Source organism: Salvelinus fontinalis, chromosome 27 (assembly GCF_029448725.1).
Source record: "Salvelinus fontinalis isolate EN_2023a chromosome 27, ASM2944872v1, whole genome shotgun sequence".
NCBI lineage: Eukaryota > Metazoa > Chordata > Actinopteri > Salmoniformes > Salmonidae > Salvelinus > Salvelinus fontinalis.
The window spans coordinates 36,502,341-36,528,096 of NC_074691.1; the positions used below are offsets into that span (position 1 = coordinate 36,502,341).

General features: G+C 43.2%; 3 protein-coding genes across 3 annotated transcripts in view; 1 reads left to right on the plus strand and 2 right to left on the minus strand.

Moving 5' to 3' along the window:
* LOC129825508 (muscarinic acetylcholine receptor M5-like) overlaps positions 1-5,344 on the plus strand; it is a 19,457-nt gene extending 14,113 nt beyond the window's left edge. The window contains exon 2 of the mRNA XM_055885662.1: positions 137-5,344. Coding sequence (XP_055741637.1) covers positions 232-1,866 — 1,635 coding nt within the window. The 5' untranslated portion in view covers positions 137-231 and the 3' untranslated portion in view covers positions 1,867-5,344. The remainder of the gene's footprint in view (positions 1-136) is intronic.
* LOC129825510 (ER membrane protein complex subunit 7-like) lies at positions 4,963-17,071 on the minus strand. Its single transcript, XM_055885663.1, has 5 exons — positions 16,687-17,071; positions 15,978-16,097; positions 8,929-9,067; positions 8,082-8,162; positions 4,963-5,709 (listed from the first exon to the last, which is right to left on the minus strand). The coding sequence occupies exons 1-5, from the start codon at positions 16,920-16,922 to the stop codon at positions 5,554-5,556; spliced, it is 732 nt and encodes a 243-aa protein (XP_055741638.1). The 5' UTR covers positions 16,923-17,071; the 3' UTR covers positions 4,963-5,553.
* Positions 17,072-18,151: 1,080 nt separating this feature from the next.
* On the minus strand, positions 18,152-25,525 carry katnbl1 (katanin p80 subunit B-like 1). Its single transcript, XM_055885664.1, has 10 exons — positions 25,313-25,525; positions 23,961-24,089; positions 23,662-23,699; positions 23,140-23,431; positions 22,643-22,758; positions 22,480-22,530; positions 22,309-22,398; positions 22,115-22,219; positions 19,067-19,160; positions 18,152-18,873 (listed from the first exon to the last, which is right to left on the minus strand). The coding sequence occupies exons 2-10, from the start codon at positions 24,078-24,080 to the stop codon at positions 18,841-18,843; spliced, it is 939 nt and encodes a 312-aa protein (XP_055741639.1). The 5' UTR covers positions 24,081-24,089; positions 25,313-25,525; the 3' UTR covers positions 18,152-18,840.
* Between the last annotated feature and the right edge of the window lie 231 nt (positions 25,526-25,756).

Sequence of the window (25,756 nt, forward strand, 5' to 3'; positions counted from 1 at the left end):
GAACCACAAATGAATGTTTAAATACTTACACCAAACAGAAAACATGACAAATTATAAAGCATAAACTGATTTTGAAAGATACACTGACATATACAGTAGATAGTGTGTCTTATCCTTGTATTTTCTTTTCTTTCAGGGGAGTCCACAGTAAATCATAATGGAGACACAGAGAGGCAATTCCATACCTATCTCCTCACTGTAACATAGCGAGACAGACACTAAACCAACAAAATGGACATTGAGGACCTCCAGATCCAAAACTCAACATTTGATGGCAACACATCAGACATTCAGCCTGTCCCACACAACCTATGGGAGGTCATCACCATAGCGACCATATCGGCTATCGTCAGCCTTATAACAGTCGTAGGCAATGTTCTGGTGATGCTGTCGTTCAAGGTCAACAGTCAACTAAAGACAGTCAACAACTACTACCTTCTCAGCTTAGCCTTCGCTGACCTCATAATAGGAGCCCTGTCCATGAACTTATACACCTCATACATCCTAATGGGCTATTGGTCCTTAGGGAACCTAGCTTGTGACCTCTGGTTAGCCCTGGATTATGTGGCCAGCAATGCCTCCGTTATGAACTTGTTAGTCATCAGTTTCGACAGATACTTCTCCATCACAAGGCCGCTGACCTATAGAGCCAAGAGGACGCCGAAGAGAGCGGCTATTATGATTGGCTTAGCGTGGTTTGTGTCGTTTGTCCTCTGGGCTCCGCCTATCCTGTGCTGGCAGTATTTTGTAGGAGAGAGGACGGTCCCGGCAGACCAGTGCCAGATCCAGTTCTTCTCCGAGCCGGTGATCACGTTCGGCACGGCCATCGCAGCGTTCTACATCCCTGTCTCCATCATGACCCTCCTTTACAGTAGGATCTACAAGGAGACAGAGAAACGCACCAAGGACCTGGCTGAGCTGCAGGGCCTCACCACATCTGGTCACCCAGAGACTGCTAATAAACCCCAGAAAACGGTTCTGTTACAGTCCTGTTTTGGCTCCAGTAACGACAGGAGGGACAGGAGGAACCAGGCCTCGTGGTCCTCGTCCAACCAGAGCAACGTCACCAAGACCACGACCCGGTCGGACGAGCTGGCCTGGGCCCATGCTGACCAGATCACCTCCTTTAACAGCTACACCTCGTCCGAGGAGGAGGAGACTCACCATCCTGTTTCCGCGGCAACCTCTCAGGGGACATTCAAAGGTCAAGTTCAAAGTCAGACAGAGAAAGGACAGACGGCCGCCGATTACGGTGATAACGAAGAAGGCAAGTATTTCCAGACCGCCACTCCAGCACTGAAAAAACCCAGCAAGAAGGGAATCTCCTACAAGTTCAAATTGGTCTCGAAGGATACCAGCAGCCCTCCTCAGAATGACAAAATCACTAACAACACAGACCTCAAACCAGCTCTTCCATGTCCCTCTGAGTCTGACCAGATAGGTCAGAACCACCACCAGAACTCCTCTCTATCATCCTCCACCACCACCACCCCCCCCAAGCCCATGGACCCCTCCCTGAAGAGCCAGATCACCAAGAGGAAGAGGATGGTCCTCATCAAGGAGAAGAAGGCTGCCCAGACCCTCAGTGCCATCCTCCTGGCCTTCATCCTAACATGGACGCCGTACAACATCATGGTGCTCATCTCCACCTTCTGTTCTGACTGTATCCCGGTGTCTCTCTGGCACCTGGGCTACTGGCTCTGCTATGTCAACAGCACCATTAACCCCATGTGTTATGCGTTGTGTAATAAGACTTTTCAGAAGACCTTTAAGATGCTGTTGATGTGTCAGTGGAGGAAGAAGAGAGGGGAGGATAAACTGTACTGGTGCGGACAGAACCCAGCCATCAACAGCAAGATGACATGATGTAGTGTGGAATAGAGAATATATACGTATTAGGACATTCAGCAGCAGCAGACCCTTTTATCTAAAATTACTTTTTGTACAGCAGATATGTTTAGCAAATGTGGCCCATATGGTATTAAACCCACAACAACAAAAAAACTAAATGTGCACTCGGAGCAGAACTGAGTTTGGGAAAACGTGATGTACATATTAAATATACCACACATTGCTGCTACTGTACAAATAGCAATAGAAGTGTGCTAGCTCAAAACACAGTAACTAGTGGTCATAGATCCATCTGTGAGGATGAGTAACGCTGTATACTGTTCCACTATCATGTCCCTCTTCATGTCAAATGTTTCCTATATAAGCTAATGTGCCTTTGTTCGTCCGGAGGTCTGGTGATGAAGACTTGTATTGTGAATGGATCGGCGTTGACCTCGCTCCTGTATTGTGAATGGATCGGCGTTGACCTCGCTCCTGTATTGTGAATGGATCGGTGTTGACCTTGCTCCTGTATTGTGAATGGATCGGTGTTGACCTTGCTCCTGTATTGTGAAAGGATCGGTGTTGACCTTGCTCCTGTATTGTGAATGGATCGGCGTTGACCTCGCTCCTGTATTGTGAATGGATCGGTGTTGACCTTGCTCCTGTATTGTGAAAGGATCGGTGTTGACCTTGCTCCTGTATTGTGAATGGATCGGTGTTGACCTTGCTCCTGTATTGTGAATGGATCGGTGTTGACCTTGCTCCTGTATTGTGAATGGATCGGTGTTGACCTTGCTGAGTCTGTATTGTGAATGGATCGGTGTTGACCTTGCTGAGTCTGTATTGTGAATGGATCGGTGTTGACCTTGCTCCTGTATTGTGAATGGATCGGCGTTGACCTTGCTCCTGTATTGTGAATGGATCAGTGTTGACCTTGCTCCTGTATTGTGAATGGATCGGTGTTGACCTTGCTGAGTCTGTATTGTGAATGGATCAGTGTTGACCTTTCTGAGTCTGTATTGTGAATGGATCGCTGTTGACCTTGCTCCTGTATTGTGAATGGATCAGTGTTGACCTTGCTACTGTATTGTGAAAGGATCAGTGTTGACCTTGCTCCTGTATTGTGAATGGATCGGTGTTGACCTTGCTACTGTATTGTGAAAGGATCAGTGTTGACCTTGCTACTGTATTGTGTGATAGTATGCTGCTTGTGTACCTTTGATCTGATCAGTGAAATAATCCCAATTGAAAAGTATCATTAGAGATCCTCTGAATGCTCTTTTGTTAACACAACCTTTATGTATAACTGCTTGGGGGATGGGCACCAGACCACCCACCTAGGGGACAGTGATCCGAGGTGACCAGGGACACCCACCTAGGGGACAGTGATCCGAGGTGACCAGGGACACCCACCTAGGGGACAGTGATCCGAGGTGACCAGGGACACCCACCTAGGGGACAGTGATCCGAGGTGACCAGGGACACCCACCTAGGGGACAGTGATCCGAGGTGACCAGGGACACCCACCTAGGGTACAGTGATCCGAGGTGACCAGGTACACCCACCTAGGGGACAGTGATCCGAGGTGACCAGGTACACCCACCTAGGGGACAGTGATCCGAGGTGACCAGGGACATCCACCTAGGGGACAGTGATCCGAGGTGACCAGGGACACCCACCTAGAGGACAGCAATCTGACAGTGACTAGGGACACCCACCTAGAGGACAGCAATCTGACAGTGACTAGTGACACCCACCTAGAGGACAGCAATCTGACAGTGACTAGGGACACCCACCTAGGGGACAGTGATCCGAGGTGACCAGGGACATCCACCTAGGGGACAGTGATCCGAGGTGACCAGGGACATCCACCTAGGGGACAGTGATCCGAGGTGACCAGGGACACCCACCTAGAGGACAGCAATCTGACAGTGACTAGGGACACCCACCTAGAGGACAGCAATCTGACAGTGACTAGTGACACCCACCTAGAGGACAGCAATCTGACAGTGACTAGGGACACCCACCTAGAGGACAGCCATCTGACAGTGACTAGGGACACCCACCTAGAGGACAGCAATCTGACAGTGACTAGGGACACCCACCTAGAGGACAGCAATCTGACAGTGACTAGGGACACCCACCTAGAGGACAGCCATCTGACAGTGACTAGGGACACCCACCTAGGGGACAGCCATCTGACTGAGTGACTCATGGTGAGGTGAGCCTATCTGAGCGTTGGTCTGAAGTAGACGGGTAATGAGGGGTCATTTCAGATGACCCCCTACACCAATATTGCGTTGAGGAACAGAGCAGGTGGCTTCCCCTTCGCTAAAGCAGTACACTACATAGGGAATAGGGTGCCCTTTTGGACACACCGGGATCTCTCCCATGATAGACAGGTCTGTCAATAGTCATTCATCATAACAGGCGGCCTTACAGCAACCCTGCGTGTAATTTATAATGGACAAGGAGTTTTCATTGAGGCTGTTTAAATCACAGAGAACACATTTTAATATCTATTTGAACATTGCTTCAGCTTACCATTTATTTTTTTAAGTCGGCCAAGCCGGGTGAAACCCCAGGGATGAAAAATACAACACACACCAAGGTATGATACCTGAACATTTCACTCAGAAATCTAGCCATTAACAGGTGATCTAGTGTACGAAATATAGATCATACTCCCTTCTAGCTCACAGACACCAACCCAATGCTTTATACACGGCCAGAGCAGTGCACACCTGGGGAGAATTGAGACATAAAACTTACATTGTGCCTCGTTAAACCACTTCATGTGGGTTAAGCACTGACTGGACTGGAAGATTCATTTTCATCAATGCTTATTTAAAATCAGCGATGTTCCACGTCCCGATAACGACCTCCAGACATTCCAATGAGCGTTCTAGAACATGACTGAGTCAAAGAGAGGAAAAACACCACAGCGACTGTCTACCGTGAGCAGTAGATAAACTGCTGTGTGTAAGGTGAACGGTGGTGATTCAACAAGTAGTCTTTAGGAAATAAAAAGAAAATGGAGATCAGTTGTTCTACGGTCAGACAGGACAGCCGCCCGCTGAACACTGCCAATGTTTCCTCTCCAAGGAACACACTGTACACAACTGAGGAGACAGTTTCACCATCTACATTTTATTTTACATTGGTATTTAAATAAGTCTGTTTAATAATTAAAATGCAATCCATTCACAGTCATATTACCTCGGCCCTAACTCAGGAAAAGAAGAACATCTCTGACAATTTGATATAAGCTCTCATTCAAGTAGTGGAAAAATTAGAATTGACATAAGACTAAGGTAGTACACACACACACGAGGGTTGTTAGAGACTTATTATCCCATTTACCCAAGGAGACGAGGGTTAAACGATAAGGAGTATAATGAAGGGACCAAGCAGGCATAAAGTCACTCACAGGTACAACGCAAAACATCAAATGAAGAGTAAAATCTTTCTTTTATATCGAGTTGAAGTTACCAGTGCAAAAAAAATCAAATAAACATCCATCTCAAACCTTGTGATATCCTCAGTCATTTCACTTACAGACTTGTATTTCAGACGAGGGAAAACCCTTGCTCAAAAAACAATTGTACAGACGAATGAAAAAGCTCTTTTTAAAAATTGTATTATAATTTCCATGGCATGACCAGTTACAGCGGTTCCTCAGGCCCGGGGTGGGCCCGGGGTACATGTAATGTTCTGGTACTACCTCCTCTTGACTGCTGGGCGGCCACTAGCCTTGCTGCCACCTACAGCCTTGCTGCTGGAGCTCTTGGAGCCGGAGAACAGCTTGGTCATGAACTCAGACACGTCAGGTAGCTCAGGGTTGGGGTTCAGCATGTTCATCGACTGCTCCATTTCCTGGGAAGAGAGAGGAACGAATAAATACACATGATTAGTATCACACAGGTAAGACGTTCTTCACATTGGTGGTGGATGAGGTAAGTTCCCCCTTACTGTCAAGTGCTAGGCTATATATCGACGTAAGCAATACACCATTTGGGGCTCCCGAGTGGCACAGCGGTCTAAGGCACTGCATCTCAGTGCTAGAAGCGTCACTACAGACCCTGGATTGATTCCAGGCTGTATCACAACCGGCCGTGATTTGGAGTCCTATTGGGCGGCGCACAATTGGCCCATTGTCGTCCGGGTTTGGCCATCATTGTAAATAAGAATTTGTTCTTAACCTGTTGAGGACAGAGGGCGCTGTTTTCACTTTGGGGGAAAATCGTGCCCAATTTAAACGGCCTCGTACTCAATTCTTGCTCGTACGATATGCATATTATTATTACTATTGGATAGAAAACACTCTCTAGTTTCTAAAACAGTTTGAATTACATCTGTGAGTAAAACAGAACTCCTTTTGCAGCAAACTTCCTAAAAGGAAGTGGAAAATCTGAAATCGATGCACTGTTCTAGGGCCTGCCTAAAAGTTTAGATGCACTTCATACGTCTTCCACTAGATGTCGATAGGCAGTGAGAGAAGAAATGGAGTGTGTAACTTGATCTGGTGTCGAATAATAGCTCTCGGCATGACATGTCACCAGTTTCCTGTTTTCTGGAGCGCGCGAGAAGGAACCTGGATTTGCCTTCTGATAAGCTGTCGTTATGGACGACTAATATCTCCGGCTTTGATTTTAATTGATACATGTGACAATATCATCGTAAAGTATGTTTTTTCAATATAGTTTAATCAGATTATTGAAATTTTTTCGGGAGTTTTGCCGTGTTCCGTTCTCTGAGTTTGTAGACGATGGAGAGATTCGCGCCACTTGGCAAGGGTGCTTGCTAAATCGAGAGGGAAAAAAGGCTGTTCTAAATCCAAACAACGATTGTTCCCGACAAAGGACCCCTTGTACAACATTCTGATGAAAGATCATCAAAAGTAGGACCCATTTTATGATGCTATTTCATATATCTGTCGAACATGTTGTACTAGTCGTTTGCGCCCAGATTTTGGGAACTCTCTCGCTATACCTAAGCTGGATGTCGTAATGAAGTTATTTTTAGAATTCTAACACGGCGATTGCATTAAGAACTAGTGTATCTATAATTTCCTATACAACATGTATTTTTTAGTTATGTTTATGAATAGTTATTTGGTCAGAATATGTGTGTCAGAAAAAGTGTCAGAAAAATATCCGGACGTTGTGGGAAAAAGATGCTACGTTAGCACAATGTATAACCACTGATTTCAGTTATACATTGATTTTCAGTGGATTTCAGTGGAAAAATGTGCATCCACTGATTTCAGTGGATGCACATTTTCGAACAAAACATAAGTGTATGTATAACCTGATGTTATAGGACTGTCATCTGATGAAGCTTAAAGGTTAGTCAAATTATATATCTTGCTGGTTTATTCACTATCGCTAACGTGCCTATTGCTATCGCTAACGTGCCTTGATGAATGAATGCGGTAGTGTGGTAGGCTATTGTAGTAAGCTAATATAATGCTATATTGTGTTTTCGCTGTAAAACAGAAATATTGGTTGGATTCACAAGATGTTTGTCTTTAATTTGCTGTACACCATCGATTTTTCAGAAATGTTTTATGATGAGTATTTAGGTATTTGACATTGGTGTCTGTAATTACTCTGGCTGCTTCGGTTCTATTTCTGACGGTAGCTGTGATTGCAGCTGCAATGTAAAACTGATTTATACCTCAAATATGCACATTTTTCAAACAAAACATAGATTTATTGTATAACATGTTATAAGACTGTCATCTGATGAAGTTGTTTCTTGGTTAGTTTGGTTGGTTCTTGGTTAGTTAGGTTGGTTTTGTGCATGCTACCTGTGCTGTGAAAAATGTCTGTCCTGTTTTGTATTTGGTGGTGAGCTAACATAAATATATGTGGTGTTTTCGCTGTAAAACATTTTAAAAATCAGACATGTTGACTGGATTCACAAGATGTGTATCTTTCATTTGCTGTATTGGACTTGTTAATGTGTGAAAGTTAAATATTTCTAAAAAATATCTTTTGAATTTCGCACAGTGGAATGTGGGAGGAGTTCCGCTAGCGGATACGCTAGCGGAACGCCAGACAGGTTAACTGACTTGCCAAAATAAATACAAAATAAACCTCTTGTAAGGGGGAGAGAGGCTAGGAAATGTAACAAAGAATGTATGTAACACGTCCATCAGCTGAAATTCCATATATCATTTCATTACTTGTGACAGAGGCTACCGATTTCACTACTACAGCCTAGAAAAGTACCAAGGTATTTACCTTCCTCATCTCAGGGTCGTTGGTATTGACAACCTTAGGTAGCAAGACGATAATCAGCAGAGGAAGGACCATCATCATGACCTAGGGAAATAGAGACATGTATTAATCAGCAGAGGAAGGACCAGCATCATGACCTAGGGAAATAGAGACATGTATTAATCAGCAGAGGAAGGACCAGCATCATGACCTAGGGAAATAGAGACATGTATTAATCAGCAGAGGAAGGACCAGCATCATGACCTAGGGAAATAGAGACATGTATTAATCAGCAGAGGAAGGACCAGCATCATGACCTAGGGAAATAGAGACATGTATTAATCAGCAGAGGAAGGACCAGCATCATGACCTAGGGAAATAGAGACATGTATTAATCAGCAGAGGAAGGACCAGCATCATGACCTAGGGAAATAGAGACATGTATTAATCAGCAGAGGAAGGACCATCATCATGACCTAGGGAAATAGAGACATGTATTAATCAGCAGAGGAAGGACCAGCTTCTATTGTTTTTTCTGATACTCGCGAGGGGACCTCTGTGTGTCTATTACTCACTAGTACATAACATCATGCAAATGACATGCAAAAAGGCCCTATTCAAATGTCACCTGTTAGGGTGCCATGGATACTGAAGGAGCATTGTGACACGTTTGGGTGCATGCATGGGACACTAAAGCAATTGCAAAACAGTAATACTATAACTACTAGCAGAGTTGGACTCTCAACCAATCACAAAGCTGCACCTTCACTTTACTCAGCATTGGACGACACAGCATGAACCTCCTACAGTTCAAGCGCCAAGGAACACAGTAAACGCTGTTCTGTGTGTCATTCACATCTGATCATCTCACCATGGGATTCATGAGGAAGTCAGTCCACCCCCAGGTCTCTCTCTTCATGAAGTAGGTGTGTGGCCCAGAGGACCTCAGCTGGAGCGGGTACGGCTGGCGGATCACCTCGGACGTCTTGATGAAGTTCACCAGGCGGGCCCTGTGAAGTCAACCACCGCTTAGACATCAAGTCGTCTCCTTCCCTGCCATGTACACTAGCTATGAGCCTGGCAAAGAGGCTAGACATCAAGGGCCCTTCTCCCGGCCTCAGAATAACACTAGACATCAAGGGCCCTTCTCCCGGCCTCAGAATAACACTAGACATCAAGGGCCCTTCTCCCGGCCTCAGAATAACACTAGACATCAAGGGCCCTTCTCCCGGCCTCAGAATAACACTAGACATCAAGGGCCCTTCTCCCGGCCTCAGAATAACACTAGACATCAAGGGCCCTTCTCCCGGCCTCAGAATAACACTAGACATCAAGGGCCCTTCTCCCGGCCTCAGAATAACACTAGACATCAAGGGCCCTTCTCCCGGCCTCAGAATAACACTAGACATCAAGGGCCTTTCTCCCGGACTCAGAATAACACTAGACTCACACTGAGGCACTTTCACTGGGAAATCGTGGACAAAAGTATTTGGACAAAACGCAGTTTTGTTTGCCTCCCTCAACAACCCTCATACCCTGCACAAAACTACGAACTAGAGCTGACCCCAATTAGTCGACTGGTCGATTGTTAGGCTGTTGGTCGAGCAAGGTTTTTTTGGGGGTTGAGCAGTAATGGGATGCTTCTCAAAGTAATGTTCTCTTCACCTCAAACAACAAGCAAACAAAGTCTGTTTTTACATCCATTGAGAATTACAATAGTTCCTTAATGTATTTAAAACATCTTTCCAGCTCTCTCTCTTTCGATAACCACTCAGCGTGAAAGGGAAAAATATTATGCTCTGATCAAGAGGAAAAGTCATAAAATAGGCCTACCTGGTTACTTCTTATCAGTGCGTGACTTGGACTGAAATGAGTTCCTGTACTCATTTTGGGTGCTGGTACAGCTTTATATTTAGGTGCAGGAGCTTCACAATGCTTTTGAGCTAATATTCTATGAAGAGGAACAGGAGCTGAAGCAGTAGATTTTGAGAAGAGGTACTCAGCTCTGGTGAGGTCCTGCCCAAGTCAAGCACTGCTTCTTATACCTTGAGCAAATAGCCTACAGCTGTCTGTCCCAAACTCACTGCCGCGTGAAACTCCGCTAGAGCAAGCGTCGGGCCGAACTCAAGTTAAAAGTTGATACAATGTTTCAAATTCATTGCGGACAGGCCATGTGTAGCCAATGTGATTTACAGGATGTCTATTAAAAAAAAATAAAAAATCTGGATATTTTCTACCTACAGGTTGCAATGTTTTTATTTGTTGGCTTTATGTAGCATATTTATACATAATTGGCAATATAAGTTACTTCTTAGGTTTGTATCTATTTCATTTAGATTTGGACAGAAGCTGATTAACCACATGACAATGCTTTTGGAGATGCAACTGGCATGCAACTGGCATGCAGATCGGTAGAAATGGTAAGATAAATTGCCATTCCACATGAGAAAGGTCACCGACTGCTTGTTTAACCTATTACCGGCAACTTCAGGAAAGTAATGGTAAAGTCTGCGAAAGCCAGCAGGAGCGGGAGGTGAATAGTTGGGTCAGGATGTTTTTTCCCCCTTCTGGTTATCTAGATCTCTGGCACCCTCTTGAGGCATTGGTCTTATTTCATCAAACCGTAAGCTTTAAAGTGTCAGACAAGTTCAATGCATATAGTGGACTTTATTAAAACACATAGGGTGTGTCTATATATGGAAAAAAATACACCCTTAAAAATGTTGACCAATCGATTGGTCGAAAGAACAGACGACTTTCGGTTGACCAACACCCTGCACTAAACATCTACCAACTGCACCCATTTAGCATATGTAAAGACAAGATTACACTGAGAAAAGTCTGATGGGTGAGAATACTATCACTTGTGAATGATGCACAGCGTGTGCAGTCCAAGGCAATAAACAGCTTATGCATTTTTTGCGGCTCTTTCAATTCATAGTCGCATGCACCATTTAGCCCAGAGGCCTATATGTTTTGATAAGCACTTTACTTCACTTTAGAACCAGTGTAGCCAACCTACGCATATTAAACATGTAATAGCTGGAAGTGCTTCTTACATTTGCTATTCGAGTGCAGGCTACGGATGACTTGTGTAGAGTTATTTATGATTTTAAAAAATATTAGTAGGGTATATGCTAAAACCCAGATTAAATTAAGATTAGTTTGATGGGTGAGAATATGATCAAGTGCTTGTCAAATTGTGAATGAGAGACTGATGAAGTGTATGCAGCCAGTAACTTTTTAAATCATTAGATTCGAATCATGCAGTCTTAGAATGAATTAAAAATCTAAACAAATAGCCTAAGGTTTGAATCACAACTAAAGTTGAATAAATAACTAAATGAAGCATATAGGACGACGTGTTTGAAATTATCACTTTGGTTTTTTGTGTGTTTTTTTAAAAGGGGTGGATCGGCTTAATATTGCGGAAAGAATGTTGCTTCCATCAGTGTAATTGTCTGCATCATTTCCAATCCCCCATATATTTTTGGGGTAAATACACTGCTCAAAAAAAAAAAGGGAACACTTAAACAACACAATGTAACTCCAAGTCAATCACACTTCTGTGAAATCAAACTGTCCACTTAGGAAGCAACACTGATTGACAATAAATTTCACATACTGTTGTGCAAATGGAATAGACAAAAGGTGGAAATTATAGACATTTAGCAAGACACCCCCCAAAACAGGAGTGATTCTGCAGGTGGTGACCACAGACCACTTCTCAGTTCCTATGCTTCCTGGCAGATGTTTTGGTCACTTTTGAATGCTGGCGGTGCTCTCACTCTAGTGGTAGCATGAGACGGAGTCTACAACCCACACAAGTGGCTCAGGTAGTGCAGTTCATCCAAGATGGCACATCAATGCGAACTGTGGCAAAAAGGTTTGCTGTGTCTGTCAGCGTAGTCCAGAGCATGCAGGCGCTACCAGGAGACAGGCCAGTACATCAGGAGACATGGAGGAGGCCGTAGGAGGGCAACAACCCAGCAGCAGGACCGCTACCTCCGCCTTTGTGCAAGGAGGTGCACTGCCAGCGCCCTGCAAAATGACCTCCAGCAGGCCACAAATGTGCATTAAGTGTTCCCTTTATTTTTTTGAGCAGTGTATATATATATCCATACACGCATGCATATATATACACATAAATACATACAGATACATATATAGAAATACTATTTTTTTGAATATACCTTTATTATTCCCCACAAACCCCACCACCCTTGCCCCAATTGGAGAAAACCAACAAACACTTAGGCTTCGACCTTCAGTTTATATATCCTATACACATTTTACAGAAAATCTATTTTACAATAGTTATATTTCATTTGTTTTTAGTCCTTCCTTTCTCTATTTCTGATGTCCACCCACTCTGATGTCCACCCACTCTGATGTCCACCCACTCTGATGTCCACCCACCATGTTACTATGGAATACTAAAGTATTATTACAAGCATTTCATAAGTGTCAAAGGCTTTTATTGACAATTACGTGAAGATGATGCAAAGAGTCAATATTTGCAGTGTTGACCATTCTTTTTCCAGACCTCTGCAATCCGCCCTGGCATGCTGTCAATTAACTTCTGGGCCACATCCTGACTGACGGCAGTCCATTCTTGCATAATGAATGCTTGGAGTTTGTTAGAATTTGTGGGGTTTTGTTTGTCCACCCGTCTCTTGAGGATTGACCACAAATTCTCAATGGGATTAAGGTCTGGGGAGTTTCCTGGCCATGGACTCAAGATATCGATGTTTTGTTCCCCGAGAAACTTACTTATCACTTTTGCCTCATGGCAAGGTGCTCCATCATGCTGGAAAAGTCATTGTTCGTTAAACTGTTCCTGGATGGTTGGGAGAAGTTGCTCTCTATATTCAATGCTATATTCTTAGGCAAAATTGTGAGTGTGCCCACTCCCTTGGCTGAGAAGCAACCCCACACATGAATGGTCTCAGGATGCTTTACTGTTGGCATGACACAGTACTGATGGTAGCGCTCACCTTGTCTTCTCCGGACAAGCTTTTTTCCAGATGCCACAAACAATCGGACGGGATTCATCAGAGAGAATGACTTTACCCCAGTCCTCAGCAGTCCAATCCCTGTAGCTTTTGCAGAATATCAGTCTGTCCCTGATGTTTTTCCTGGAGAGAAGTGGCTTCTTTGCTGCACTTCTTGACACCAGGCCATCCTCCAAAAGTCTTTGCCTCACTGTGCGCGCAGATGCACTAACACCTGCCAGCTGCCATTTCTGAGCAAGCTCTGTACTGGTGGTGCCCCGATCCCGCAGCTGAATCAACTTTAGGAGACGGTCCTGGCGCTTGCTGGACTTTCTTGGGCGCCCTGAAGCCTTCTTCACAACAATTGAACCGCTCTCCTTGAAGTTCTTGATGATCCGATAAATGGTTGATTTAGGTGCAATCTTACTGGCAGCAATATCTTTGCCTGTGAAGCCCTTTTTGTGCAAAGCAATGATGATGGTACGTGTTTCCTTGCAAGTAACCATGATTGACAGAGGAAGAACAATGATCCAAGCAACACCCTCCTTTTGAAGCTTCCAGTTTGTTATTCGAACTCAATCAGCATGACAGAGTGATCTCCAGCCTTGTCCTCATCAACACTCACACCTGTGTTAACAAGAGAATCACTGACATGTCAGCTGGTCCTTTTGTGGCAGGGCTGAAATGCAGTGGAAATGTTTTGGGGGGATTCAGTTCATTTGCATGGCAAAGAAGGACTTTGCAATTAATTGCAATTCATCTGATCGCTCTTCATAACATTCTGGAGTATATGCAAATTGCCATCATACAAACTGAGGCAGCACTTTGTGAAAATGTATATTTGTGTCATTCTCAAAACTTTTAGCCATGAATGTACCTTTTACAGACCCTGTATGTTTTACATTGGTTATCGTATTAGTCCCACCCTTCAGCTCCATTCAACACCTCCCATCATCATCCATTTTGGATTTCTATTTTCCATATATTTTTCAACTGTGCTGTGATGCTTCACAAAAGATTTGAATCTTCCTATTCGCATAGCTTCTACAGATTGTAAATAAAAAATAAAAATGTCTGCTAAAATATTTATTATATTATTGATTGACTATGGCTTTTCAAATCACCCAGTATTGCTATCTGCAGTTAGTTCTAGGCAAATGTTGCAATTCTTCAGCCATTCCTGGACCTGTGACCAAAAACGAGCTACATATGGACAATACCAAAATAAATGATCTAATGACTCTGCCTCCTCACAGCAGAATCTGCAGAGCTGAGAAGATTGTATCCCCCATATTTATAACATTCTATTGGTTGCAAGAATTTTGTATAGTAATTTAAAAATTTGAAGTTTTGAATCCGGCGTTGTTTTGCGTATCAATTCATAAACCATGTGCCATGGAATGGGTACATCAAACATCTCTTCCCACGATCACTTTGTTAGCAGCTCAAGAATAGGTGCATGTGCGCACTCCCTCATTTGGGACAAATATCCTCTATTTTATTTCAGCTACATACAATTGTATTCTTCATACTATCCAACGAGCCTCACAACACAACACCAGCCCAAGACCTCCACATCTGGCTTCTTCACCTTTGGGATCATCTGAGACTAGCCATCAGGACAGTTGATGAAACTGTAGGATTAAACAACTTCTGCACAAACTGTCAGAAACCTTCTCAGTGATGCTCATCTGCATGCTCGCCATCCTCACCAGGGTCTTGACCTGACTGCAGTTCGGCGTCGTAACCGACTTCAGTGGTCAAATGCTCACCTTCAATGGCCACTGGCACTCTGAAGAAATGTGCTGTTCACAGGTGAATCCCGGTTTCAACTGTACCGGACAGATGGCAGTGTGATGTTGTTGTGTGGGAGAGAAGTTTGCTGATGTCAGCATTGAGAACAGAGTGCCCCATGGTGGCAGTGGGGTTATGGTGTGGGCAGGCATAAGCTAAGGACAACTAACACAATTGCATTTTATCGATGGCCATTTGAATGCACAGAGATACCGCAACGAGATCCTGAGGGCCATTGTCGTGCCATTCATCTGCTGCCATCACCTCATGTATCAGCATGATAATGCACAGCCCCATGTCTCAAGGATCTGCACACAATTCCTGGAAGCTGAAAATGTCCCAGTTCTTCCATGGCCTGCAAACTCACCAGACATGTCACCGTGTCAACATGTTTGGAACACTCTGGATCGACGTGTATGACAGTGTTCCAGATATTGCCAATATCCAGTGACTTCTCAGTCATTGAAGGAGTGGATCAACATTCCACAGCCCACAACCAACAGACTGATCAACTTCATGCAAAGGAGATGTGTCACGCTGCATAAGGCAAATGGTGGTCACACCAGATACTGACTGGTTTTCTGATCCACACCCCTACATTAAAAAAAGGTATCTGTGACCAACAGTCCTGTGAAATCCATAGATTAGGGCCTAATGTATTTAATTCAATTGCCCGATTTCCTTATATGAACTGTAACTCAGTAAAATCTTTGAAATTGTTGCATGTTACGTTTATATTTTGGCTCAGTATATAAGCGAATCTTGTCTGCTAAATGAACTAGAGTAGCCCACAGCCATACTGTATGGCATAGCCAGATCAGGGCCTGACATAAGGACGACTCGGATATGCTATTCTGTTCTTCTGAAATAGGCTACATTTACTGAATATCATATCGTTTCTTTAGACCTGCCTAAAATAAATAATGGATGTATTGTGATGTGCATGCTATATTAAATGGTTGTATTAGACCTTTTAAAATGTAGATGTTCCAAAAGGTCCAAATCAGTGGCTTTTTAGGCTATGCTAAACTTGTTCCATGTTAATTAACGGTCAATTACCAGAGCCCAGCAGTTATTTGCATGACAGTTACTGACTGAGAAACTTTCAAGACAGACACAGCCCTAACTGTACCTCATTTTCCCCTTAGACGTGATGTCCACACGGACTGCTTCAAATTTGTATCCAGGTGAGATCACTTCCACAACGTAGGATCCCGAAGGAACATCATTAACGACAAAACTTCCATCAGTTCTGCAGAGAGACAGAGTAAGTCAGGGATTTCAAAGGCATCAATAAACATCATACAGTAGCCAAGTTCAGTTTGATCTAGTATTATAATGAGCTAAATGGGTTCATAACAGGTGTTGGGGCCCTTGGCGAGGATAGGGGAGGATAATATAACAACAAATGGTGTAGAGCTTCTGTCAATGGCCAAGGTGCATAATGTCAAGATGGAGGAATTCAATGGCGAACACTGTATAATACGGCGAACATAGCAAAATTAGGAATTTGAAAGATGGAGGCCGCCATCTTTATGCATGTCCGAAATTCTGAATAATTAGTTAACTAGCGAACTACGTTACCCAAAATGGAAACGCTGGACACTAAGCAGTCTCAATTAACTCTCTATCTCAATCATCAGTCATTTGTTTAAACCATAGACTGCGATGATAACACCGATAAGGTTAGCTAGCTGTCAACTAAAAATTTGCATTACAGCATACGAGGATAGCCACTAGCGTGAGCACAGGGCCCCGGTTAGCATTAGCCCTAAGTTAGCACAACAATCCTACCGCTGTAACTACGAGCTGTTTTTCGTCGTCCAATGCTAAAGTATTACCTAAAGAAGCCTATATACTCTTCTCCCTCTACCGTGACTCGGGCTGACGAAATCCAGTCTTGAGTTTTCACCCCTGGAACGATTGCCCGACCCTCGATTTTGAAACGATCTCCATTTGGTTGAACAGAGCCACTCGTCGCCATAGGCCCCGATTCCATATCACTGAAACAGCACGCTAAAATAAACATAGCCTGTAGAAAAAGGCATACTTCTGATAGCCTAACATTCAGCCACATGTTTGCTTGCAGTAGTTCAACAACGGTACGTTTCCTATTCGTAAATAACTATAATAGATTCGCTGAAATCATGTATCCGATGAACAGGTAAATGTTTTGCATCCGCTGTCTTGCCTCTGCTTTGGGGACATGCTGACGTCAATTACATTTTCAAAAAACTTTATTGACACTCAAGAAAATATGCACGATCCCTGTGTAAACATACTCCGGTGTGTAAACTGAGATCTGTCGATAGTCAAAACGTCTCATGTGTGGAACGAAAACAAATGATAATGGGCATTTACGAGCTAGTTTCCCCCTCCATTTCAAAGCCATTGTCCCATTATTCTATGTAGTTACTGCCTTAGACAAAATTAGAAGCATCAGCGCATTTTCTTCCAGGTACAAACGTTTTAAGGATGGCAGTAACACTGACAGTATAGCAAGATTCAGCGGTGGAAAAAGTACCCAATTGTCATACTTGAGTAAAAGTAAAGATACCGTAATTGAAATGACTCAAGTAAAAGTCACCCAATAAAATAATACTTGAGTAAAAGTCTAAAAGTATTTGGTTTTAAATATACTTAATTATCAAAAGTAAATGTAATTGCTAAAATATACTTATGTTTCAAAAGTATAAAATCATTTCTAATTCCTTAGAGTAAGCAAATCAGAAAAGACACTTTTCTTGTTTTTTTTAAATTTACGGATAGCAAGGGGCACACTCCCAACACTCAGACATAATTTACAAACAAAGCATTTGTGTTTAGTCAGTCCACCAAATCAGAAGCAGTAGGGATGACCAAGGATTGTCTCTTTAAGGGTGTGTATTAGACCATTTCTGTCCTGCTAAGCATTCAAAATGTAACGAGTACTTTTGGGTGTCAGGGAAAATGTATTGAGTAAAAAGTACATTATTTTCTTTAGGAATGTAGTGAAGTAAAAGTTGTCAAAAATATAAAAAGTACAGATAGCCCAAATAACTACTTAAGTAAAAAATATTTGAAAGTACTACTTCACTTCACTGGCAAGATTCAGATGGACATCTTTCCTCATTTAGGTCTTTGCACAAACAGAAGCTAAATGTCATCATAAAACAAGTGCAGTGAGTCTTTCTTTTCCAAGCAATAGCTGTTCTCAGAAAAATATTGCATTTGTTGTCAAATATTGTCTCATATCACCATGGGCATAACAGAAGAATATCAAGTTTAAGTGGCCACTATCTTTTGAGAAAGAATTCAATCAAGACAGATTTTTTGCTAATTTATTTTAAAGATTATTAAAATAAATCACTGTATTTACACTTTTACATTCAAACATTCATGAACAAGAAAAAAAAAACTACAACAGGAAAAGCTCTCATAACTTAAGGACTGCAGTAGTTTCAAGTTCTTGATTCGGGACATGAGGGAAGAAATAAGAACTGAAACCAGGAAGGGGAATTCATTAAGTTATATATATATCCATGATTTGTGCAGGTTTGCACAACATGGTGAAGAGTGCTGTGGTGGTGCAACAGAGCTTGGCACTTCACAGAGCAGCCCAGACCCAGTCTCAGTGTACATCCAAAATGGCGTCCTATTCCGTTCAAAAGTAGTGCACTATAGAGGAAATAGGGTGCCTTTTCGACCCAGTCTCAGGGAGGTCGATTGAAATATTGCCCCTTCGCAAGACACCGATCCACTTCAATGTGAAGCAGTCATTCCAGGTTTTTTCTTCCAGAAAGAAAAAGGTTCCTTCCTCCATTGTAAGTGTCTCTCTAGTTACGATTGACTGTGGGAGTTGCTCAGTCTGAATCGCCCAGTTCATCAATCCACATAGAATAGAACAGGGTTCCTGTATGTGTGGACCATGGTCTTGTCTTTAGTCTCCAGGTAATGTTCAAACAGCTATATCCGGCAGTAGTGGTCGCTTCCTCAGTGCTACATTGATTGATTGGTCAATGGAGTTGTGATAAGTAAGACTCAATGGCCTGGTGAGAGACAGAATTGAGAGAAGAGACAAGTGAGAGAAGTCAATCTAGACTCAATCGCCTGAAATTAACAAAGGAGGTGAGAAGTTTGACTTTGCAGGTGAAATGTTCAACTAATATATACACACACACACACACACACCTCTGTTCACCTCATTGATCAATAACATTAAGTGTAGCAATGACACCTTACCTTTGCCATCTCTCCTGTAGTTCCTGGAACTAAACTTAACTGGGGTCCCTCCACCCAGAACTCCTTCAGCTGCTGCTTCATGACTTGGAGGTTCCTGCAAACAGACAAACAGTGGGTATTATATGTTTTCACCCCCTTTTAGGCATCCATCTACACAAAATAGAGCATGTCAGTGTAAAGAGAAATTTAATTTTTATTGAATGTAAAAATATATAACTAAAATATAGTCGTTGCATAAGTATTCACCCCCTTTGTTTAGGTAAGCCTTAATTACTTCAGGAGTAAAATGTGGCTTAACAAGTAACATAAGTTCTATGGACTAAAACATGATTTTTAAATGACTACCCCTTCCTCTGTCCCAAATATATACATATGGTCCCTCAGTCAAGTATTGAATTTGAAGCACAGATTCAATTACAAAGAACAGAGAGCTTTTTGGGAAAGCCTCATAAAGAAGGGCAGGGATTGGTAGATGGGTGTATTAAACTAGCCAGACATCAAAAGATACAGTAACCTTCTGAACTGAGCTGCAGGACAGGAAGGAAACTGCTCAGGGATGTCACCATGAGGCCATTGGTGATTTTAAAACAGCTACAAAGTTCAATGGCTGTGATGTAAGAAAACTGAGGATGGATAAACAACATTGTAGTAAATCCACAATATTTACCTAAACGACAGAGTGAAAAGAAGAATACAAATATTCCAAAGCATGCTTCAAGGCACTAAAGTAATACTGCAAAAATAATACAGCAAAGGAATATACTTTTTGGCCTAAATGCAAAGCCTTATGTTTGGAGCAAATCCAACACACCACTGAGTAACCGTCTCCTTATAAATCAAGCATGGTGGGGGCTGCATCACTCTATGGGTATGCTTGACATCGGCAAAGATCGGGGAGTAATTTTTTTACCCCCTTCTCCCCAATTTCGTTGTATCAAAATGTTAGTAGTTACCATCTTGTCTCATCGCTACAACTCCCGTACGTGCTCGGGACAGACGAAGGTCGAGAGCCATGCGTCCTCCGAAACACAACCAAGCCACACTGCTTCTTAACACAGCGCGCATCCAACCAGGAAGCCAGCCGCACCAATGTGTCGGAGGAAACACTGTATACCTGGCAACCTGGTCAGCGTGCACTGCGCCCGACCCAGGAGTCGCTAGTGCGTGATGACACAAGGATATCCCTACCGGCCAAACCCTCCCTAACCCGGACGACGCTAGGCCAATTGTGCGTCGCCCCATGGACCTCCCGGTCGCGGCCGGCTGCGACAGAGCCTGGGCTCGAACCCAGAGTCTCTGGTGGCATAGCTAGAACTGCGATGCAGTGCCTTAGACCACTGCGCCACCCGGGAGGCCCCAGACCGGGGAGTTAAGGATAAAAATAAATGTGAAGGTGCTAAGCAAGGGCAAAATCCTAGAGGAAAACCTGCTTCAGTCTGCTTTACACCAGACACTGGAATAGGAATTCACCGTTCAGCAGGACAATAACTTACAACACAAAGCCAAATCTACACTGGTGTTGCTTACCAAGACAGTGAATGTTCCTGAGTTGCCACGTTACAGGTTTGACTAAAATCTGCTTGAAAATCTATGGCAAGACTTGAAAATTGGCTCATCAGTAAGCTAAGGCACCTGGGACTAAACACCCCCCCTCTGCAACTGGATCCTGGAATTGGTAAGGGTAGGCAACAACACATCTGCCACGCTGATCCTCAACGCAGGGGCCCCTCAGGGGTGCGTGCTTAGCCCCCTCCTGTACTCCCTGTTCACCCACGACCGCATGGCCAAGCACTAAAGAGGTCAGAGACCTGGCAGTGTGGTGCCAGGATAACAACCTCTCCCTCAACATGATCAAGACAAAGGAGCTGATCATGGACTACAGGAAAAGGAGGGCCGAACACGCCCCCATTCTCATCAACGGGCTGTAGTCAAGGGGGTTGAGAGTTTCAATGTTCCTTGGTGTCCACATCACTAACAAACTATCATGGTCCAAACACATCAAGACAGTCACGCAGAGGGCAAGACAACGCATTTTCCCCCTCAGGAGACTGGAATGATTTGGCATGGGTCCCCAGATCCTCAAAAAGTTAAAGCTGCACCATCGAGAGCATCACCGCCTGGTATGGCAACTGCTCGGCATCCGACTGTAAGGCGCTACAGAGGGTAGTGCATACGACCCAGTACATCACTGGGGCCAAGCTTCCTGCCATCCAGGACCTATGTAACAGGCGGTGTCAGAGGAAGGCCCCAAAATGTTCAAAGACTGTTCTCTCTGCTACCGCACAGCAAGCGGCACTGGAGAGCCAAGTCTCGGTCCAAAAGGCTACTTAACAGCTTCTACCCCCAAGCCATAAGACTGCTGAACAATTAATCAAAATGGCCACCGGACTATTTACATTTACACCCCCCACCCCCTTTGTTTTTACACTGCTGCTACTCACCGTTTATTATCTATGCAAAGTCACTTTACCCCTACCTGCATGTACACATTTCCTTGACTGACCTGTACACCCACACATTGAATCGGTACCAGTACCCCCTGTATATAGCTTCGTTATTGTTATTTTGGTGTGTTACTTTTTTATTTAGTAAATATTTTCTTAACCAATAATGCAGTTCAAGAAATGGTGTTAAGGGCTTGTTTTATTCGGTGACAAATAGACTGTTATTGGAATGCTGACTGTATCTAATCAAGGTATATTAGTGATTTATTTTTCATTAATCTTCGACAGAGTATTTTGTGAAGATCATTTACAAAAATGACAAGTCCATTTTAAAATCGCACTTTGTAACAATAAAAAGTTAATTAAGAAATGCAAGGGGGTGAATACTTACGATAGACACTGTATAAGCATAACCAATTACGCTTCTAATGTTAAAAGGTAGAATAACCGATATGAAGATAGTATTACCAGGGCAACCAGTTGGGACAACTTTTCCGCAAAACAAACAAAGACAACACGAAGCAAGAGGCGAATCTCCTCAGAACAGCAGCTGTACAGCAGCTATTACATTGTAGACAGGAGAGTGACAAACACACATAAATACCTGTCCTCTGAGCAGCTGTCCAGCAGGGGTTTGCCGTTTGTGGAGAGTTCTGGCCACCATTTCTTAACGACGGACTGAACCCAGTGTAAAACCACAATCAAGTGCCTGGAGAAGGAACAAAGAGAAATACATCAGAATGCAGGTTTCAGCAGGTGGACACAGCAGCAGTTGTTCACTTCCACAGCTGATCTTACTCTTCATATTCACTGGTGAGGATTGATTTGACTTGTGGCAGGAGGTCTACACAGCAGCCCAGTGATACGCATGGAGTTTCGTCTTGAAGGCTACAGGAGCAAAACAAGGGTGTCACAAGTTGACTCCTCACAGCCATACACGATGTTGTTAAAATCAACTGGGACACTCACCTTTTCGTTATAACTGGTAGGCAGTCAAGAAGAACGCCTGTGTCTTCAATTCTATGGAACAAAGACCGTGTTTATTGGACATTAATGTGTTGATTAATCATTAAAAAAAATATATAAGAAGTCCTTCATACATGAAAATGTATCAAAAGTCAAGTGTTCCTACCTGATCAAGTACGCCACTAGTTCGCTGGCGTTTCTTCGCCATAGTGTCAGAGCTACATTTAATCTGAGATTTCTTCCAAAAAGCACATGTGTCATTGCATCATGGTCCTTCGATAGCTGGTCAGGAAAGAAACCCATAGGAAGGGGCCGATACAGAACATGTCAATAAAATCCACTATAACACTCAACGATCCAAGGAAAACAATGCAAGTGACACTTTTCTTCCCAATAAACAGGGTCTACAAATCTATCCCTTGAATCTACTCATTGTGCAAGGATTGGAATGGTATGGGGGAATATGATGACAATTAAAACCCTCTCAGATCTACACAAGTCTCTAAAGCGTAAGGGCAAGGGTTCGATGGTGGGAATGGACAGTATGAGGTGAAGTAGTAGTCCGTCCCAATAACTGCTCCCTACAGGTCTGCAAACATCAAAGGATCGGGGGCCTATGGGATGTGGTAGGGAGTGAATTGGGGCCGGATGGTAGTCTCTCACCTCAGTGAAGTAATCACTGTACTTGTATCCCGGTCCTGCCATCTTGGAGCCAACCTCTGCAGCAGAGTTCACAGGGAACATGCAGTTGTCATTGTAGTGTATGGCCTGCACTTTCTCTGGGCAGGTCAGTTCATTCTCCTTGTTGGCCATGTCACAGACAGCCCGACCTGCGGGGGGCACTCTGCGGCGTACGCCTGAGCTCACCACCACACTGTGATGCGACGACAACTTCCTCTTGTTGCACACAGACACTCGTTTGGCTTTGATGCGTGCACAACGACTCACTGGAAATCTGGTGGAGGGAGAAGGAGGAGTCCAGATGAAGAAATGTAAGAATGCTGTATTGATACCTACACTGGTTGAGTAAGTAGACCAGACACTGTGGCAGTGTTTGGGAAAATGTTTGGGAAAAGTCAGAAAGGTGTTTCAATGTCAGATTTTTCCCAGTGACTGAGCAGCTGTGACTGCAGTGCTAAGAAATGCAGCTTGTGCATTGGATCCACTTAGACCTGAAAAACTCACCTGTCTTTATCTATTTCTTCCTTATTTAAAAAATCCACCTAAAACAAAAGGATAGGAGATAAAAAACTCCTATAGTTTTCTTTAAAATATTTGACGTAGGTTAGTACACACTTCTTGGTTCATAATCACTATAAAATGGCGTTTGTGTGCATTAGATTTAACACTAGTGAAAACGCCTTCTCGTCAATGCTTACATCAATCTAATGTTTTTATTTAAAAGACAGGGATTGTGCAAGTGCACACAATCGGGATGAAATTGGGTACCAAGTTAATCACTTCCCCCCTTGCGATCCCCTCACCTTCTTCATGTTCTTGTCAGCTGCAGAGTGGTTGCTGATGTGATGGAGAAATCCATGAGGTTTGCACTGGTTGAGCTGGCGGAATTCTCTGCCTTGCCCATAATGACTTCCAGAGGCCATAGTAAGTCACTATTGGGGGAGGGGGACTTAGTCAACAATGTAGTCAACACTGTAAACGGCATGCATTTAGCGTGCACATACACAACATGCCAAATTGTCAAGGCAACCTCATTAACCCAAAGTTGTCTGAACTGTCACCTCACTCTCTGAAACAACCTCGTTAAAGATGATGCACAAGAAACATCTGTCAAAGCAGGAGTTGCTATGATAATGAAAGTCGGTTACTAGTACTTGTTATTGTAGGAGTTCATGACCTGGTCACACACCTCTTTATAAAACAAGCTGTGTTTATGTAATGACAGTCAGTGCTACTACTAGCTCTTATGACTCCACTATGTTTCAACTAATTACAGAGGAACAAGTTGGTCTAAATTCAAATTGCGGATTACATCCTGCTGTTGTTGTGCCTCTGACAGGTTTAGCTCGCTAGCATTGTAAACAAGTGTCTGACAACAATGCGCTAACTAGCGTTAACAACAACAACGAGGCGTTGGCTATGCTGGCCAGACAATCTACTTAACTATCTAGCTACTACTACTACTACTAGAAGCAAACTAACAAGCTAACTTAAAAAGCAGCAAACATTGTTACATGATCTTAGCTAGCTACCTAACTAGCTAGTTAAATACACATTTGTTAGTTACAAGTTAACCTTGCCAGCCCACAGTACGCGGCAGTGTGAGCCGTCAACTAGCTAGTTAGTACTTTAGCGAGCTAGCTTTCTAAAACAATGAGCTACGAACTCAGTCAGATTAGCTAGACTCTAAATTAGTGAAACTAGCTAACTACGAGTCTGTTTGGATAGTTAAATGTCAATATACTAATCTCTTCGGACTGTCAATAACGGCAACTAGAGTAAGGACAGTTAAATAGCAGGGAAGCTAATTACAAAAGTGCAAATGAGACCTGTTACAGCGTCTATGATGATGGGCCTAACGTTAGCTGGCTTGTCCCGTAAAGCATTTACCTTATTCAGGCTAACAGAGTTGCAGAGCTCAAAACTAACAACCAAGTCAGTTTACTGTATACAAGTAACCAAGTTGCCTAACTAGCTAGCTGGTTAAGATTTTCACTACCAATAACTTAGTTTGCTATAGCTAAAAATAGCTAGCTTAGCAAAGGGTGGGTGACTAGGCAGGCAGCTAACGTTAGCTATGTTCATTTTCAACAATAATATGGCTAGAACAAAGTTGATCTAGCACCTAATTCGGTAATGCAGCAATTTTACCAACCGTCACATTTTGCGAAATGTCTTGACTCTCCTCAGAAATGTAGCTAGCTATGTCCACGTAGAAGCAGTAAGAAGACAACTGTAGAGTATAAACTTGCAATAGATGTTTAGCTAACTTAGCTGCTTTTCAAGTTGAAATCACGTTCAGAACCGTTCAAATGAATACAGCGTCTGTATTACTCTGCAAGGATCGTGGGATTGATTTTGCAATGAAAATAGTGACCTTTTAGCGGCGCCTAGCGGTACAACGTAGAACTACCACGTCTCATATTTGTCTGTCCTAGCCCGCCATCCAGTGTTAGATATATGGGCATTTGCACATGATGTTACTTCATAAATCAAATCAAATGCGTGCTTACGAGCCCTTAAAGTTAAAGAAAAATAGCAACTCAAGAGGAATAAAATACAGAAGAATGGAGCTATATACAGGGAGTACCAGTACCAG

What these genes read in the sequence shown, in the direction of transcription:
- katnbl1 (XM_055885664.1), bottom strand. Translation starts at nt 24,080, where the DNA reads ATGGCCTCTGGAAGTCATTATGGGCAAGGCAGAGAATTCCGCCAGCTC. An exon ending in GAAGAAATAGATAAAGACAG is followed by an intron (nt 23,432 to 23,661) that starts GTGAGTTTTTCA and finishes TCCCTCCACCAG; the next exon opens with ATTTCCAGTGAGTCGTTGTG. An exon ending in CTACAGGAGAGATGGCAAAG is followed by an intron (nt 18,874 to 19,066) that starts GTAAGGTGTCAT and finishes GTCTCTCACCAG; the next exon opens with GCCATTGAGTCTTACTTATC.
- LOC129825510 (XM_055885663.1), bottom strand. Translation starts at nt 16,922, where the DNA reads ATGTGGCTGAATGTTAGGCTATCAGAAGTATGCCTTTTTCTACAGGCT. An exon ending in ACGTCTAAGGGGAAAATGAG is followed by an intron (nt 9,068 to 15,977) that starts GTACAGTTAGGG and finishes TTGACTTCACAG; the next exon opens with GGCCCGCCTGGTGAACTTCA. An exon ending in ACTTCCTCATGAATCCCATG is followed by an intron (nt 8,163 to 8,928) that starts GTGAGATGATCA and finishes CTATTTCCCTAG; the next exon opens with GTCATGATGATGGTCCTTCC.